Genomic DNA, 19,268 nt, shown 5'->3' on the forward strand with positions numbered 1-19,268 from the left:
ATGGCAGGTGGCATTGTCATGCTGGAGGGCCATGTCAGGATGAGCTTGCAGGAAGGGTACCACATGAGGGAGGAGGATGTCTTCCCTGTAACGCACAGTGTTGAGATTGCCTGCAGTGACAACAAGCTCAGTCCGATGATGCTGTGACACACCACCCCAGACCATGATGGGCCCTCCACCTCCAAATCGATCTCACTCCAGAGTACAGGCCTAGGTGTAACGCTCATTCCTTCGACGATAAACGTGAATCCGACCAGCACCCCTGGTGAGACAAAACCGCCACTCGTCAGTAAAGAGCACTTTTGCCAGTCCTGTCTGGTCCAGCGATGGTGGGTTTGTGCCCATAGGCAATGTTGTTGCCAGTGATGTCTGGTGAGGACCTGCCTTACAACAGGCCTACAAGCCCTCAGTCCAGCCTTTCTCAGGCTATTGCGGACAGTCTGAGCACTGATAGAGGGATTGTGCGTTCCTGGTGTAACTTGGGCAGTTGTTGTTGCCACCCTGTACCTGTTCCACAGGTGTGATGTTCGGATGTACTGATCCTGTGTAACGATCCTTACATGTGGTCTGCCACTGCGAGGATGATCAACAGTCCATCCTGTCTCCCTGTAGCGCTGTCTTAGGTGTCTCACAGTATGGACATTGCAATACATTGCCCTGGCCACATCTGCAGTCCTCATACCTCCTTGCAGCGTGCCTAAGGCACGTTCACGCAGATGAGCAGGGACCCTGGCATCTTTCTTTTGGTGTTTTTCAGTCAGTAGAAAGGCCTCTTTATTGTCCTAAGTTTTCTTAACTGTGACCTTATTTGCCTACCGTCTGTAAGCTGGTAGTGTCTTAACGACAGTTCCACAGGTGCATGTTCAATAATTGTTTATGGTTCATTGAACAAGCATGGGAAACAGTGTTTAAACAATTTACAATGAAGATCTGTGAAGTTAGTTGGATTTTTACAAATTGTCTTTGAAGACAGGATCCTGAAAAAGGGGCATTTCTTTTTTTGCTGAGTTTATATATAACGCTAGTAAAACCAAATGCATGCTTTTCAACCGTTCGCTGCCTGCACCCGCACGCCCGACTAGCATCACCACCCTGGATGGTTTCAACCTAGAATATGTGGACATATATAAGGCATGTGGCAGGGTCTACAGTCAATCACGGACTACAAGAAGAAATCCAGCCCAGTCACGGACCAGGATGTCCTGCTCCCAGGCAGACTAAATAACTTTTTTGCCCGCTTTGAGGACAATACAGTGCCACTGACACGGCCTGCAACGAAAACATGCGGACTCTCCTTCACTGCAGCCGAGGTGAGTAAGACATTTAAATGTGTTAACCCTCGCAAGGCTGCAGGCCCAGACGGCATCCCCAGCCGCGCCCTCAGAGCATGCGCAGACCAGCTGGCCGGTGTGTTTACGGACATATTCAATCAATCCCTATACCAGTCTGCTGTTCCCACATGCTTCAAGAGGGCCACCATTGTTCCTGTTCCCAAGAAAGCTAAGGTAACTGAGCTAAACGACTACCGCCCCGTAGCACTCACTTCCGTCATCATGAAGTGCTTTGAGAGACTAGTCAAGGACCATATCACCTCCACCCTACCCGACACCCTAGACCCACTCCAATTTGCTTACCGCCCAAATAGGTCCACAGACGATGCAATCTCAACCACACTGCACACTGCCCTAACCCATCTGGACAAGAGGAATACCTATGTGAGAATGCTGTTCATCGACTACAGCTCGGCATTCAACACCATAGTACCCTCCAAGCTCGTCATCAAGCTCGAGACCCTGGGTCTCGACCCTGCCCTGTGCAACTGGGTACTGGACTTCCTGACGGGCCGCCCCCAGGTGGTGAGGGTAGGCAACAACATCTCCACCCCGCTGATCCTCAACACTGGGGCCCCACAAGGGTGCGTTCTGAGCCCTCTCCTGTACTCCCTGTTCACCCAAGACTGCGTGGCCACGCACGCCTCCAACTCAATCATCAAGTTTGCGGACGACACAACAGTGGTAGGCTTGATTACCAACAACGACGAGACGGCCTACAGGGAGGAGGTGAGGGCCCTCGGAGTGTGGTGTCAGGAAAATAACCTCACACTCAACGTCAACAAAACTAAGGAGATGATTGTGGACTTCAGGAAACAGCAGAGGGAACACCCCCCTATCCACATCGATGGAACAGTAGTGGAGAGGGTAGTAAGTTTTAAGTTCCTCGGCATACACATCACAGACAAACTGAATTGGTCCACTCACACAGACAGCATCGTGAAGAAGGCGCAGCAGCGCCTCTTCAACCTCAGGAGGCTGAAGAAATTTGGTTTGTCACCAAAAGCACTCACAAACTTCTACAGATGCACAATCGAGAGCATACTGGCGGGCTGTATCACCGCCTGGTACGGCAACTGCTTCGCCCACAACCGTAAGGCTCTCCAGAGGGTAGTGAGGTCTGCACTACGCATCACCGGGGGCAAACTACCTGCCCTCCAGGACACCTACACCACCCGATGTCACAGGAAGGCCATAAAGATCATCAAGGACATCAACCACCCGAGCCACTGCCTGTTCACCCCGCTATCATCCAGAAGGCGAGGTCAGTACAGGTGCATCAAAGCTGGGACCGAGAGACTGAAAAACAGCTTCTATCTCTAGGCCATCAGACTGTTAAACAGCCACCACTAACATTGAGTGGCTGCTGCCAACACACGGACACTGACTCAACTCCAGCCACTTTAATAATGGGAATTTATGGGAAATGATGTAAATATATCACTAGCCACTTTAAACAATACTACCTTATATAATGTTACTTACCCTACATTATTCATCTCATATGCATACGTATATACTGTACTCTATGTCATCGACTGTATCCTTATGTAATACATGTATCACTAGCCACTTTAACTATGCCACTTTGTTTACATACTCACCTCATGTACTCGATACCATCTACTGTATCCTGCCTATGCTGCTCTGTACTATCACTCATTCATATATCCTTATGTACATATTCTTTATCCCCTTACAGACAGTAGTTTTGGTATTGTTAGTTAGATTATTTGTTGGTTATTACTGCATTGTCGGAACTAGAAGCACAAGCATTTCGCTACACTCGCATTAACATCTGCTAACCATGTGTATGTGACAAATAAAATTTGATTTGATTTGAGGTGTCTGGCTAGACTGTAAACTCTCCTTCCAGACTCATATCAAACATCTCTAATCCAAAATCAAATCTCAAGTCGGCTTTCTATTTCGCAACAACGCCTCCTTCACTCACGCCGCCAAACTTACCCTAGTAAAACTGACTATCCTATCAATCCTTCGACTTCGGCGATGTCATCTACAAAATAGCTTCCAATACTCTACTCAGCAAACTAGATGCATTTTTTTGTTTTACCTTTATTTAACTAGGCAAGTCAGTTAAGAACAAATTCTTATTTTCAATGACGGCCTAGGAACAGTGTGTTAACTGCCTGTTCAGGGGCAGAACGACAGATTTGTACCTTGTCAGCTCAGAGATTGAACTTGCAACCTTTCGGTTACTAGCCCAACACTCTAACCACTAGGCTAACCTGCCACCACCGTTTATCACAGTGCCATCCGTTTTGTTACTAAAGCACCTTATACCACCCACCACCGCGACTTGTATGCTCTAGTGGGCTGGCCCTCGCTATATATGGAAGGAAAGGTGGTCAAAAGAGGTGTTGGCTTTAGGGATGATCAGTGAGATACACCTGCTGGAGCGCGTGCTGCGGGTGGGTGTTGCCATCGTGACCAGTGAACTGAGATAAGGCGGAGCTATATACTCGTTGCCAGACCCACTGGGTCATCTACAAGTCCATACTAGGTAAAGCTCTGCCTTATCTCAGTTCACTGGTCACGATGGCAACACCCACCCGTAGCACGCGCTCCAGCAGGTGTATCTCACTGATCATCCCTAAAGCCAACACCTCTTTTGGCCACCTTTCATCCCTAAAGCCTTGACTTTTTCCACATTTTGTTACAAATTCTAAAATAGATTAAAATAAAATAAAAGTCCTCAGCAATCTACACACAATACCCAATAATGACAAAGTGAAAACAGGTTTATAGAACTTTTGCAAATGTATAAAAAAAACAGAAATACCTCATTTACATTAGTATTCAGACCTTCTGCTATGAGATTTGAAATTGAGCTCAGGCGCATCCTGTTTCCATTGATCATCCTTGAGATGTTTCCACAAGTTGATTGGAGTACACCTGTGGTAAATAAAATTTGATTAGACATGATTTGGAAAGGCACAGACCTGTCTATTTAAGGTCTCACTGTTGACAGTGCATGCCAGAGCAAACACCAAGCCATGAGGCTGAAGGAATTGTCCGTAGAGCTCCGAGATAGGATTATTTCGAGGCACAGATCTGGGGAATGGTTCCAAAAAATATCTGCAGCATTGAAGGTCCCCAAGAACACAGTGGCCTCCATCAATCTTAAATGGAATAAGTTTGGAACCACCAAGACTCTTCCTAGAGCTTGCCGCTCAGCCAAGCTAAGCAATCAGGGGAAAAGGGCTTTTGTCAGGGAAGTGTCCAACAACCTGATGGTCACTCTGACAGAGCTCCAGAGTTCCTCTGTGAGGATGGGAGAACCTTCCAGAAGGACAACGATCTCTGCAGTACTCCACCTTTATGGTAGAATGGGCAGACGGAATCCACTCCTCAGTAAAAGGCACTGGGCAGCCTGCTTGGAGTTTGCCAAAAGTCACATAAAGGACTCTCAGATCATGAGAAAGAAGTTTCTCTGGTCTGATGAAACCAAGATTGAACTCTTTGGCCTGAATGCCAAGCGCAATGTCTGGAGGAAACCTAGCACCATCCCTACGGTGAAGCATGGTGGTGGCAGCATCATGCTGTGGGAATGTTTTTCAGCGGCAGGGACTGGGAGACTAGTCAGGATCGAGGCAAAGATGAACTGAGCAAAGTACAGAGAGATCCTTGATGCAAACCTGTTCCAGAGCGCTTAAGACCTCAGACTGGGGCGAAGGTTCACCTTCCAACAGGACAATGACCCTAAGCACACAGCCATCACAATGCAGGAGTGGCTTCGGGACAAGTCTCTGAATTAGGGCTGGGGGATATATGGAGTTTCTTTTATATGTTCCAGTTTATGTTTTAGCGCGATATGGAAAATGCCTGTATGCAAGAATCGAGGTTCTGTTATAATGTTGTAACATTTTACAAATGCAGCATCTCTTCTCTGTCAGCCCAATGTTGAATCACGAATCACGAGGTTATCCACCAATCACAACCCTAGACAGCCTGTCACAAATTGTAACCTTGCTGGAGAAGTGTAGCGGCGGTAAGAGTTCCACCAAAATGGAAAGTGAGGAAGCCAGCGCAAATCAAATCCAATTTTATTGGTCACATACTCATGGTTAGCAGATGTTAATGCGAGTGTAGTGAAATTCTTGCAGCTTAGCCTCTCATGAGGATCAAATCACCCCCAAAAAGGGCAGCAATGTTTTTTCAGTACTATGGAAGTGGTTCGTTCGGGTTGAAGAGGTCTGATGTTCAGCAAACGAATGTGTCAAAAGACAAGAAGCAGCGCAACCAACCTCTTCCATCACCTGGGAGGAATGCGTGAGAATACACAATGCCGATTCTAGTCGCCCGATTCCCAAAATGTCTGCTAAAAGACAAACTACCATTGCTGCATCCTTTTCAAACGTATTCCCTTATGGCAAGAAATGTTTGAGGTGGAAGGAGATAACGGATGCAGTGACCTATTACATAGCGAAAGATATGGCTCCAATCTTTACAGTAGAAAGCCAGGCTTTAAATAGCTGTTAGGTACAGTTGACCACAAATATCAGATGCCAAGCCACAAGTATTTCACTCGATTATCCACTGCTAAACCCCGAAAGAGTCGCAGAGAAGCTGGCTAGTGTTTCTTATTTTTTCACCACAGCCAATCTATTGACGAGCAGTACGGCAGAGCCATACCTAAGTTTGACAGTCCACTACATAATTGACGACTGGAAATTGCAAAATGTCTGCCTCCAGACGTCTTACTTCCCCGATGATCAGGACCCTAGGTATAGTAGCTGTTGCAACAGCTAATGGGGATCCTAATCAAATACCAAATAAGTGATAGCCCAGGGTCTCAATGACTCTCTGGCATCGTGGAACCGTGCTTCTACACCTGCATTTCTTGCTGTTTGGGGTTTTAGGCTAGGTTTCTGTACAGCACTTTGATATACCAGCTGATGTAAGAAGGGCTTTATAAATAAGTTTGATTTGATTTTGATTTGGAAGATGTGCGAAGACCGACAGGTGCGCATGACAACTGACAGCTGGAGCAACATGATAAAAGCATTGCGGTTGATCAACTGGACCAGCCTGCTGTTCTTTGGGCACAGGCTTCACCTCGCCATTGATAAGTGTGACATTGGATAATTAAAGTGCATTAAGAAAAGTTGTGTGCAGACCAGCTGTAGGCTAATGTGTTAGTAGTTGTGTTATTCTGCCAATCCAATAGCAAATAACCACAGGCTGTTTTAATTATAACAAATTAACTAAATTAATATATTTTCAATCAAAATGATGATATAAATTACATATTCAAACAGATAGTGGTCAAACATTCCTAAACAATTGAGTAGACGTGTGGGTGTGTGTTGTCCATTTGTTTTGCATAAATAGGCCTCGAGGCCTTGTATATTTGTTTTATTTTAATAAAGAAAATTCAATTAAGCTTTATGTCTTGGCCTTTTTTATTTTGTTTAGAGAAAAACAAGAAATCGAGATATACAGTTGAAGTTGGAAGTTAACATACACCTTAGAAAAATATATTTAAACTCAGTTTTTCACAATTCCTGACATTTAATCCTAGTAAACATTCCCTGTCTTAGGTCAGTAAGGATCACCACTTTATTTTAAGAATGTGAAATGTCAGAATAATAGTTGAGAATGATTTAATTCAGCTTTTATTTCTTTCATCACATTCCCAGTGGGTCACAAGTTTACATACACTCAACTAGTATTTGGTAGCATTGCCTTTGAATTGTTTAACTTGGGTCAAAGGTTTTGGGTAGGTCTTCCACAAGCTTCCAACAATAAGTTGGGTGAATTTTGGCCCATTCCTCCTGACAGAGCTGGTGTAACTGAGTCAGGTTTGTAGGCCTCCTTGCTTGCACAAGCTTTTCAGATCTGCCCACATGTGTTCTATAGGATTGAGATCAGGGCTTTGTGATGGCCACTCCAATACCTTGACTTTGTTGTCCTTAAGACATTTTCCAACAACTTTGGAGGTATGCTTGGGGTCATTGCACATTTGGAAGACCCATTTGCAACCAAGCTTTAACTTCCTGACTGATGTCTTGAGATGTTGCTTCAATATATCCACATAATTTTCCAACCTCATGATGCCATTTATTTTGTGAAGTGCACCAGCCCCTACTGCAGCAAAGCACCCCCACAACATGATGCTGCCACCACCGTGCTTCACGGTTGGGATGGTGTTCTTCGGCTTGCAAGCCTCCCCCTTTTTCCTCCAAACATAACGATTGTCATTATGGCCAAACAGTTCTATTTTTGTTTAATCAGACCAGAGGACATTTCATTTGTCCCCATGTGCAGTTGCAAACCGTAGTCTGGCTTTTTTATGGCGATTTTGGAGCAGTGGCTTCTTCCTTGCTGAGGAGCCTTTCAGGTTATGTCGATATAGGACTCGTTTTACTGTGGATATAGATACTTTTGTACTTGTTTCCTCCAGCATCTTCACAAGGTCCTTGCTGTTGTTCTGGGATTGATTTGCACTTTTCACACCAAAGCACATCCATCTCTAGGAGACAGAACGCCTCTCCTTCCTGAGCGGTATGATGCGTACTATTGTTTGTACAGATGAACATGGTACCTTCAGGCATTTGGAAATTGCTCCCAAGGATGAACCAGACTTGTGGAGGTCTACAGTTTTTTTTTTTTAAGTATTGGCTGGTTTATTTTGATTTTCCCATGATGTTGAGCAGAGGCACTGAGTTTGAAGGTTGGCTTTGAAATACATCCACAGGTACACCTACAATTGACTGAAATTATGTCAATTCGCCTATCAGATTCTTCTAAAGGCATGACATCATTTTCTGTAATTTTCCAAGCTGATTAAAGGCACAGTCAACTCAGTGTGTGTAAACTTCTGTGATACAGTGAATTATAAGTGAAATAATCTGTCTGTAAACAATTGTTGGAAAAATGACTTGTATCATGCACAAAGTAGATGTCCTAACCAACTTGCCAAAACTATAGTTTGTTAACAAGAAATTTGTGGAGTGGTTGAAAAACGAGTTTTATTTACACCATCCTAAGTGTTATTAAACTTCCGACTTCAACTGTATTTCGTGAATCGTCCAAACCTCTGATATTTATTTTTATATATTACTTTTAGGCCATTTTAGGCCACTTGCCCAACGCTCTTAACCACTAGACTATCTGCCTCTATGTACAGGAAATTATCATCGCTCTGACTGTTCATATTATTCCGTGTTCAAGTGCTAGTCTGAACTAGGAAACTAGGAATGTCCGACTTGCTAAGTGCTTTTCGTTAATCACGTACTGCGTTCAATGATGTCGGACATTTCCTCTTATTAAAAAACCCCAGAAGAAGCTAAATCAACGGCTATAGATGGACTTATCTTTAAAAGGAAGCGTCCTAATAACCAAGGCTGAAAGTATCTCTAGGCTAACATATGGCGCTCTGTTTTTAGATCTTGACAGTAAAATAAACAAGGAGATAGACCAGATGCTTTTCAGCTTTCTGTGTAGAAACCGTACCCATTACACCAGGAAAACTGTTGTAATGAACACTTGGTGGACTGAATTTTCTGGACTTTACTACCTTAAATAATACTTTTAAGATCAATTTAATAAAACAATTCCTAAGAAGACCTACTTCTATGTGGAATTTTATTCCTCACCATGTCTTCTCTACTTTTAAGTGGCCTTAACTTCATATTGGTTTGCAATTATAATATTGACAAAGTTCCAATGAAACTTTCTGCTTTTCATCTGCAGGATTTCTTGTCATGGTCCTTAATTTATAAGCATAATTTTTCTCCACACATATATTATATACGGAATAATTGGGATATATTGCATAAAAATACTTATTTGTTTTTAGAATATTGGTTCCGAAATAATATCCTCTTGGTGAGCCAACTTCTAAATGCAGAGGTTGTTTTACTTAGTTATATGGAATTCTTATCACTTTATAAGTTCCCTGTAACACCTAAAGGTTTTGCAATTATTTTAGATGCCATTCCCTCATGTGCTGCTTTATTATTCAGGAACGTGTCAAGACCTATCCCTCAAAGCCTACCTTCCATTAATCCTGTTGATTCATCAGTAGGAAAGATTTTTTTTATATTTTGGTCCGTTCAACAACAGAGCGATACAAACCTTGTTTCAGTAGGATGTTGTATCCATGACCTTATGTCATGCCTTATTGGAATGGTTTCATTGATAATATCTGTTGGAAAAAAGTTTGGATGTTGCCACACATACCTACTTGTTAACAAAATTGTTCATAAATATTATCCTGCCAACCACTATATGAAGAAGTTTAAGGAAAACAAACTCAAATTGTACCTTTTTGTAATCACAACCAAGAAACATGTTGCATCTTTTTTGGCATTGTGTTCATGTAAGGAAACTGTGGCAAGACATCCGTAGACTTATAATTGAACACATTTATGAAGAGTTTACACTATTATGGAGAGATGTAATGCTTGGATTCTTTACCTACGATAGAAATAAGATGAAACTATTTTATGCAATTAATGTAATTATTATTTTGGCCAAATTTCATATTCACAAATGTAAATTTACAAACAAAACACCACATTTTCTTACCTTACAAAAATACATTGAACTATATTTTAAGACAATTAAATACTCTACAAACAAAAAAGCTGTTAGAATTATAAGTGTATGTATGTCCCTTAAGGTCCTTGTGTAATGTGATATTGTACCCCCTAGCCCAATTGTCCTTTGTATATTATTCATAAAAGCTTGTGTTCCCTACATGTACTTCCTGTATTGATTTGTTGTTAATAAAAAAATAAAAGTCGGACATTTTCCGAGTTTCCTATTCCGACTACCATGATAACGCAACATTATACCTCAGCGACATTTGCCGCGTTCACAAAGCCATAGTCGGAACTATGAACCTTGGAAATGCCCGATTTGCTGAATCGTTCAACGCGGCACGTAAATAATTTAAACCAGGAAAGTAGTCGAACATTTCCGAGTTTCTAGTATCGATTAGCACATAAAAAAATGTTATTCATTTTTAAATTTGTTTTATTTAATACCAATGTAGAAAAGTCTGTATACATACAATAAGTACATAGACAATGATACCATGTGCTAGGGGGTAACGTTACAACAAATTACAGATTCTACAAAGACCTTAAAAGAAACACACATATTGATTGTTTTAACAGCTTTCTTATTAGAAGAATGTAGAATGGTCTTAATGTACTGCTCGAATTCCTTATAGAAATCACGGAAGAGTGTTTTTTTTAATGAGTGAATTTACATGTATGAATGTGAAACTTTGCCATTAGCACAATTAGATTTATGAGGTAAAATGCTAGTACGTGAATTCAGCAACTGACAATAGTTGAAACTGACGTCAACCGCGTCTCAAATCACATTCGGTAGATCGTACTTGTGATTGGGCGATGGCTAGGAAATGTGAAACGGACCAATCCCTGCAGCGCTTGCTCAGAGGAACCCAGATCCAACATGGCGGAGGGAACTGGGTGTAAATAAACACTCGTTAGACGTTTTAAAAGCTATAGCTAACAACACTCGCACTTTTGTGTATATGACATATTGTACCGGGGAAGTAAAATGTCAACTGACGGAAACAAGAAACAATTCTGGAAAAGAAACACAGCTAAGGTCCCTGGCAGGTTAGTGACGTGTTCCTTCTTGTTAGCTACATTTACCCAATGCTTGAAAGCTAGCTACGTTGCACTATTGAATCTGAAAATGCATATCACACTGACTGTAACGTTTAAACATTAACATTTTCACATACCAAGAATGATTTCTTGCTTTATGTTATACTTTATGGGGTTGTCAAACGTGTGCATGTGACAGTGAGTTCAGAGAACATATCAGCAGCCATTTGCTAGCTTAAGGCTAGTATAATTTAGTCGGATAGGTAAACAGCTAGCTTAGCTAACCAGCCTAACATTCCTTGCTAGCCAGTTCGCTAACTTGCAAGGGTTTTCATTTAGCTAGCTAGTAGCCTTTTCTGATTGAACTGACTGACACCAACAATGAAATAAGACGACTTATTGAACTTCTTTCTGATGTGTAGCCATGTTTCAAGTAACTTCACATTTAGGTTAGCTAGCTAACTTACATGCTCATCAAATAATGAAATGGGGCATCACATTGCCAACTTCTGTTGTTTTCAAATGAAACCTGAGTAAACCAAAGTTAGTCTGCTCATTCATGCTCTACGACTTTGCTCCTTATTGGAGTGCACTTTAACTGAATCAAGGCATTAGTTGACAGAGACGTGTTGTCCACTGTTCACTATAACACACTGTAATACAGTAATACATTCATTCAATAGATTTCTTGTCAAAGCATAGCAATTGGTCACTGTGTTTTCTTTCCTCTCCACAGCATACAACATGTGTATGGTGCTCAACATCCTCCTTTCGACCCTCTTCTGCATGCTAAGTAAGTGTCTGATTAGTTGTACTGTATAGGCCCAACAGTATGTCTGAGTCACAGATGGCACCCCATGTCCTTCTAGTAATGCACAATATAGGGAATAACGTTGGGACATATTCTATAATATCTATAATATTGGGACATATTCTATAATGGTGAATGTTGGTCCTTTGGGGATTTAAGATGGTCATTCAGGTTGAAGTAGTGAACGTACCTGAAAATCCAGTCAATAAACTGGGTGTGTTTAGCACTTTCAGAAAATACTGAGGCCGACATTCAATGCTATTGTAACTTCCTTAAGCCTCATACAGCGACATTGCATTTTGGTACACCAGAAGTACATTCATTTTCAATGGATCGCTGTGTTTTCCTTGCAGCATTGCATTGCAGAGACAGTTTCAGTGCATTCTGTGTGGTGCATACATTGTATTTATCGAACATATGCATCAAATTGTATGGCTTGACGGAAATGGTAGCAGAAGGTGAATGTTGAACTTTTGCACAGATATCCAGATGATGCTTCATACCATTTTGCACAATGACGCTGTCAGTGTGATCTATGCGTTAGGGCTATTGTAATTACAGAAACACTGCATGTCCTAGTTTGACTGTCTTTTTAAGCACCCGTTTGACTTGATTGAGAATAGGGAATTATGTCCGCTCCACTTTAGCCTGGCTATCTAACAGTTTAATCAACACTAGCTAAATCGTTGCCTTGCCAAGACAACAGCAGATTGGCTAAAGGGCACTTCCACGGTAACAGAATTATGCTTTGACTGAGTTTTTTCACTTTCAGATGTATGCCAAACAAAAAACATTGATTCAGAGTTGACCTGACCATACAAATCTATGCACAATGACTATGGTAATGGAATTACGGTAAAATCTCCCTTAGGTTTTTATGAGACCACATTTTCCAAGAACTCTGAAAAATATCGGTTCTGAATTAAGATTCAAAGATGTCTGCAGAAAGATTGTGGTGTCAGCTATGACATGGCACCTAGTTTGATTTTTTTTAAATGTTGGTTATTGAACTACAGTCAGTGAGTTGGATTTACACCCGGTAATATAATTATGGTAATGGCATTACAACATGGCTCCTTGATCTGTACTACACAGAAATGCATAATTATGGATATGATGTTATTGTCCTCATATTTTACGAGTTTGAACAGCACAGAAGATGACAGTCCAATACAGCAGAGTAGAGTTCAGTAAAGTATAGTACTGTATTTTACTGTCCTATATTATACTGTACTATTGTATTGGACTGTACTCTACTGTGCTCGTCTCACTGTACTGTGCTCTACTCACTAATCTGCACTGTGCTATTCAAACTTACGTCTACGATACAGTAGGTTCAGATTTGGTCTAGTCCGTTTTGTCTGGGTGTTAACGTCAAGGCCAGGGTGTCCTGACCAAATGTGAACTACTTTTCAATGTTCATAAACGTCCGGTGCTGGTCAGTGCTCAGTGGGTGAGGATGCTAGTTAATGTAAATGAAAATAGGGAAAGAGAGAGGGGTCATCGGTAGGTGTCAGTAAGACATTAACTGGGACTCAGACTGTTTTAACACTCTTGGTTAGACTACCAGACAACAGAAAGACAGAAATTCATTTTGAGCTGAACATAAGTATGCCAGTGGAAGGGAGGACAATAGAAGGTCACTGTGGTTTGTGACTTATTATTTCCCATTGTAGCCAATTCAGTTGCAGGTATTCCATTACTGATTTTTTTTTTGTGTGGGGTTATTACGAGTTTTAATTACATAATAATTAGTAAACCAAATTTATATCAGTAAAATCACTAACTACTGGTAGGTCTACCATTCCTTGTTACTTCTGCTAACTTTCATTGTCCTCCCTTATGAGGAAGAGTAATTTGAAAATATCTTAAAGGTATCCGTTTTTGGTAACAGAATTACAAGGTACAAGACAATATTTCTTAAACGTACTGAAGGTAAGCAATTTCTCCAATACCAATATGATATTAGTTGTCAGGGGTCTATACATCAACATTATGGTCTTTTGATTTATTTCTAACACCGTTGACTACTTTTTCTCGAAGATTATTTTTTCTAAGATCCCTTTTCCATTATAATTATTATTTCACTTTTTACCCCCCAATATTTGTGATATCAAATTGGTAGTTACAGTCAAGTCCCATTGCTGCAACTCCCCTACGGACTTGAGAGCCATGTGTCCTCTGAAACACGACCCTGCCAAGCCACATGGGTCTCCCTCATGGGTCTCCCGGTCGCGGCCGGCTGCGACACATCCCGGGATCAAGCCCGGATCTGTAGTGACGTCTCAGGCACTCGGGAGGCCCTTTTCCATTTGATTATCCAGAAATCAAAGCCTTGACTATGCTGAATTTTTAAGATGGAAAATGGTTGAAAAATGTATCTATGCCTTAATTTTCCCTAAATATATAGCTTTCATTTGACACAATTTTATATGTGCCTATGAACTTCACATGTCGGTGCTCATGTGTCCTTTTCGATGGAAATTCCCTAAAGCAGAGACAGACTGATACCTAGAAGGGCTTACTTCTCAGGCTGCCTGGCACCGACTATATATTTGTTTATGATCTGTCTTATCACCATTTGACATCTGTTTAGATTAACACACACAGATCCAAGTTAGGCCTAAATATAGGTAACAGTATAATATTCTCTCTGCTGGCTCTCTGGGCTGTGCAGTCCAGTCTAGCACAGTTCTGAATCTCCACCCATCTGCTCACATACCAGTATACCAAGTATATTCTCCCAACTGTTGGTTGTGGGTTGACAAGGAGGGAGTGGAAATACATGAAGCAGCTGATCTTCAGTAATAGGCTTTTGTTGCTTTGCCATTGAGATTAAAGTGCAGCAAGTTTAATCATGTGGTTGATGTCCACAGAGGGGTTTATTTCAGTTACTTGTTATTGTTAGGCTGAGTTCCATAGTTTTATCACCTGTCAGGAGTGGGCTAGTGACAGGCAGAGTCATATTGAACTTGGCTTTGCTTTTGTTATGCTAATGCTTGGTTTTAAATTAAAATAATTAGATGGAAAGGAAGGGTCCCCCCTCCCTCTCTTCTTCCACGTGTGCTGTTTTTCAATCTTTGGTGCACACCTGAGTTTCATGGACATGAGAGGAAAAAGGATACATTTAAATTGACTTTTTATTACATTTTCCCCCTGAAGAAAACATCTCTCATACACAAAGGAAGGTTTTCTGTGAGATTGTATTTTTAATTGATTTCATCTCTGCGCAATGATTGTGTACCTTTTACAATAACCATTTTGAAATAATTTAAATAGATGCGGACTCGTTGATTGTCCTTGTGGAATGTTTTTGTGGTTGTCTAATTTCTTTCATTATCGCCATTCAGTTTTTTCCAACATTATTGTCAGTTAGTTATTTTCAACATTGGCTCGCTGCGTCAACGTGAGAATATCCATCCGTAGCCTGTCGATATCAAGGGCACACCTGCAGTCTGACTAATATAAATTAAAAAGGACCCATGCATTTTTTGAATTTAGTACAAGGTTATGCTCTTTGGCTGAAGTAGGCACTTTGTGACAAACCGTATTTGGCATTTGAATCTTTATGCCATCTAATGGACAGTTGAAGGTTGTTTGAAGTTTCCTTTCCAGGGTGAATTTGGCTCCCTGTCCTAATCTTTCATGGCCCTTCTGTTCATCCTTTCTAGGTTTTACACCTGTCCTTCAAATCACCATTATTACCAACCCCTTCCACCTTCCTCAAAAAATAACATGAATTTGAAAATACATGAATCTTTTTGGTGCTTTTTGATGTCTTCTTTAATGTTTTGGATGACTTCTAGTACCCTAAACCTCTCCTTATGTTTCTCCCTCTCAGTCTAATCAAAGCGGGCAACAAGCCCCAGACGACACCGGGAGGGAAGCCAAAGAAAGCCACCACCTTCCAGGAGTTTGAGAGCATCACCAGCGATGCCTGGGACGTGGGGGACGACGACGACGAGCTACTCGCCATGGCCGCACAGAACCTCAACATCGAGGTCGTCATGGAAACCGCCAACAAGGTGATGTAAACATATACAGCAGTCAGTCATCCTTGGGTGTTTCAAAGGCGCTTATTATGCACTCATAAGACCTTTTTATGTTAACATATAAGCCCTTATAATACATTCAGCTGTTTGTAAGGAGTTCAAAAATGTAATGTATCGTTATTATCATTATGCAGGTTATCGAGAACCACAGCAAGCAGCAGGAGAAGCAGAGACAGGACGATGCCGGCGCGGCAGAGCTGGAGGAGAGAGAGGAAGAGGACGCAAATGAAGAAGAGGTGGAAGAAGAGGAAGAGCAGGGGGAGGAAGGGGAGGAATCAACCCCTGAGGTGTCGTTTGCCTCTGAGCCCAGCCCGCTTGGTGATGGCAGACTTGTGAAGTCACTGAGTGAGGCCCCCATCGGATCACCTAAGGGTAAGTTGACATCTGTTGCACGTTTCTCACTTCTCAGTCTCGCTCTCCCGCTCTCTCTCTCTTCCTCTCTATCCATCAATCAATCAATCAACAAAAAGACAAACAAACAAATGTAAGCTACAGGTGTGGTGACAGATGCGACTATCAACTTCCTAACTGTCTCCAGTCTCCACCCACTCCTTCTATACACAATATTTCCTCTCTCCTTGCCTCTGCTCTGAGCCTGTTAGGCTTTTCATGTTAATTTGTAAGTGTGGTAACAACAGCAGAGGTTGGTGTTTGTGTTGCGCAGTAGGGAATGCCTGCCTGCTGTCTGTGGTGGTGCAGGAGATAAGAAAGCAGCCCGTAGCCGCCCTAACACCAGTAGTTATCTCCATGGATGAGACACTGGCTGAGCAGATACTGTCTCGTGTCTGCTCCATTCACCTGTGTTGTTCAGTACACACACACACACACACACACACACACACACACAGATACAGATGCACGCGCACACACACACATACTGCCCCCTGCTCACACACTCTTCTTCCTCCTGTGAGAGACGACATATTATCTCTGATTGTTCCGCTCTCTTGAGTCAACTGTAGTGTTTGGGTAAATTATAAATCATGGTGATAATGCAGTGCCTGTTGAGCTACCCCCTCTCTTCTTGTTCTTTGTCTGCATGAAGTGATAGTACTCACACACTCCCCTTTGCATGCTGTGTTCAAACAAAGGTGCCACCTTGAGCTCAACTCATCACATAAAACCTCAGTGTTCATTTTCCTTTAGTCACATCACTATAATCTTGTTGTGTCTATTTTGTAGCTCCTCTCTACCCCTTTCTATGCTCTCCCGTCTGTCTAACCTGGCACTCCCCTGCCTCCCTGCCTCCCTACCTTCTGATGTGTTGTTGTTGTCTGCTGCTGTGGTCTGTCTCTGTGGACCCAGCTGCCTAGTCCTATATTAGATACTGGCCCACTGCAAGGCTTTCATAAGGCTTCAGCACTCAGGCTGCTCTCTGCTAATGGACACACAGACCGACAGACAGACAGACAGACAGAGAGAGCTGACCTTGACCCCGCAGCACTCTACACCCTCTCTGGGTGTCCTCCACTGTCCTCTACCTTCTGCTGCTGGGAAAAAACTAGACTCTTCCCTGTAATTGCCTGTATTCAGGGTTTTCTGTTGCTGGAATGGAGAATGGTGGTTGGGTTACACAGTATTTGTGTGTGTCTGTTTGACGTGTGACTTCAATGGGTGCTCTCGGAGGAAAGGTGCTTGCAACAGGTGTGTGTGCGTGTTTGTCTGTGTGTTTTTGCGTGTGACCAAGTGTGTGTGCATCTTTGTGTGTGTCTGCGTGTTTATTGTTCTCAGTATCTGTCCCCTCTCTCTGTTTATCCAGATGTGTCGCTCCACAGACAGCAGTCCCTGCCCCACCGGCCCACCATCCCCATGGTGGCTCGTATAGCTGACCAGAACACATCCGGGACCCCAGCCATGACGGAGAGAGAGGCCTCTCGCCTGGACAAGTTCAGACAGGTCCTGGCTGGACCCAACACTGACCTTGGTATGTTTCTGGATATTGATTACAGATCTAAGATCAGACACCTGTAGGAATGGTGGTCATAGGGATCATTGAAGCCACAATGTTTGAAGCTCTGATATGTGCTTTGTGTAGGAACGTTATCACTTAACCACACAGGTTCACCCCAATCCTGAACTAAACCATTTTTTGGGGAAAAGATATCTGATCCTGTATCATTGCTTTGGGTTACAACACCTCCCTGTCTCACCTTGCTAAGATAAAGACATCCTCTTTTAAATTTTGAACTCCATCTGAGAAAACAAGCAGTGAAACATCTGCGGTGTTCTAACGATGCCATATGAATAGCTGAGGGGGAACTAAGCTCTGCCATCTGGCCAGTGGCCACCGTGCATAATCCAAGGGATTCAAATGATGATTTTAGTTTTTACTTGCTCGTTCTTTAGCTTACTTCTACTGTACTTCTTTGAGATGTTTTTTTATTTTATTTATCCTTTATTTAAGTAGGCAAGCCAGTTAGAGCAAGTCTTATTTACAATGACGGCCAAACCCCAGACGACGCTGGGTCAATTGTGTGCCGCTAGATGTGATGCAGCCTGGATGAGATGAGATGGTACTTAACTTGTGATCCAAGGCCATAATGGGGTAACGGCAGTAGCTTTGGTATAGTTCTTCTATGGGCATTTATATGGCCGATTTGAAAGTTTTATGGGTTATGCTTTCAACTTCTATGGGCTATTCTGTGGAGGATTTTAAACTTCTATGGGCGATTTGAAGGAGTCTATTCACCCTTTGACTCCCACTTGGTCTCCTATACGTTTCAAGGTCTTGTTCTTTGTCAGTCCCCTAATCTTGCAGCATCTGTCTGTCTTATCAGCTCCGTCCTGGAAAGGCATGGGGGCAGATCGCTAGTGAGCTGCATTGGAGCTGCTCAGGCGTGTGCGCGAGTGTGTACGTGTTGTCAGACTCACTCTTAGCACTCTTGTACCCTTGATGATTTTCCCTGCAGTCGTCTTTCGTAATGCTCTGAATGTCCTGTGTGATTGTGTGTGTGCTGTCTGTTCCGCCTCAATGATTCCAGCTTCCGTCGTTGTGCCTGAGCCAGAGGTGAAGGTGTCTTGGTGAGGTTATACCTGTGAGGGAGTCAATGCTATTGAGTCATTGTGATAGCGCTGATTCAACCCACTAGCTGTATCATTTAGTGAGGCTTAGTGTCACCGGCTGTCTGTCTAGTCTATACAACCGGAGGTGAGCTACAAGTCATGAGGTGGTTCAGGGTCGTGCAGAGACATATGAGGGCGTAGGAGTGTGGTAAGTGACGCGCTGAATGTCAAAAGACCACGTCCGATTTTGAAAGGCGAAGACCATAACAGGTTCACCTTTTTTTTGCCACCTGTTCCTTTTCAATAGACACATTTAACCTGGACAGCTCATGACTAAAGAATGGACCACTATATAGAGCTCAGTTGATACACAAACAGTGGCGAGTTTTTTTCAAGTTTTAATGTCACATGTACAAGTACAGTGAAATACCTTTCTTGCAAACTCAAAACCCAACAA

The 19,268-nt window shown here is 42.5% G+C and overlaps 1 protein-coding gene across 1 annotated transcript in view; it reads left to right on the forward strand.

Moving 5' to 3' along the window:
- The first annotated feature begins 10,184 nt into the window (after positions 1-10,184).
- LOC110500284 (TBC1 domain family member 22B) overlaps positions 10,185-19,268 on the forward strand; it is a 186,062-nt gene continuing 176,978 nt past the window's right edge. Inside the window, exons 1-5 of the mRNA XM_021577578.2 lie at positions 10,185-10,954; positions 11,682-11,738; positions 15,598-15,781; positions 15,943-16,180; positions 17,568-17,732. Of these exons, the coding sequence (XP_021433253.1) occupies positions 10,893-10,954; positions 11,682-11,738; positions 15,598-15,781; positions 15,943-16,180; positions 17,568-17,732 (706 nt within the window). The 5' untranslated portion in view covers positions 10,185-10,892. The remainder of the gene's footprint in view (positions 10,955-11,681; positions 11,739-15,597; positions 15,782-15,942; positions 16,181-17,567; positions 17,733-19,268) is intronic.

This window comes from Oncorhynchus mykiss, chromosome 21, assembly GCF_013265735.2.
Source record: "Oncorhynchus mykiss isolate Arlee chromosome 21, USDA_OmykA_1.1, whole genome shotgun sequence".
In the NCBI taxonomy this organism is placed as follows: domain Eukaryota; kingdom Metazoa; phylum Chordata; class Actinopteri; order Salmoniformes; family Salmonidae; genus Oncorhynchus; species Oncorhynchus mykiss.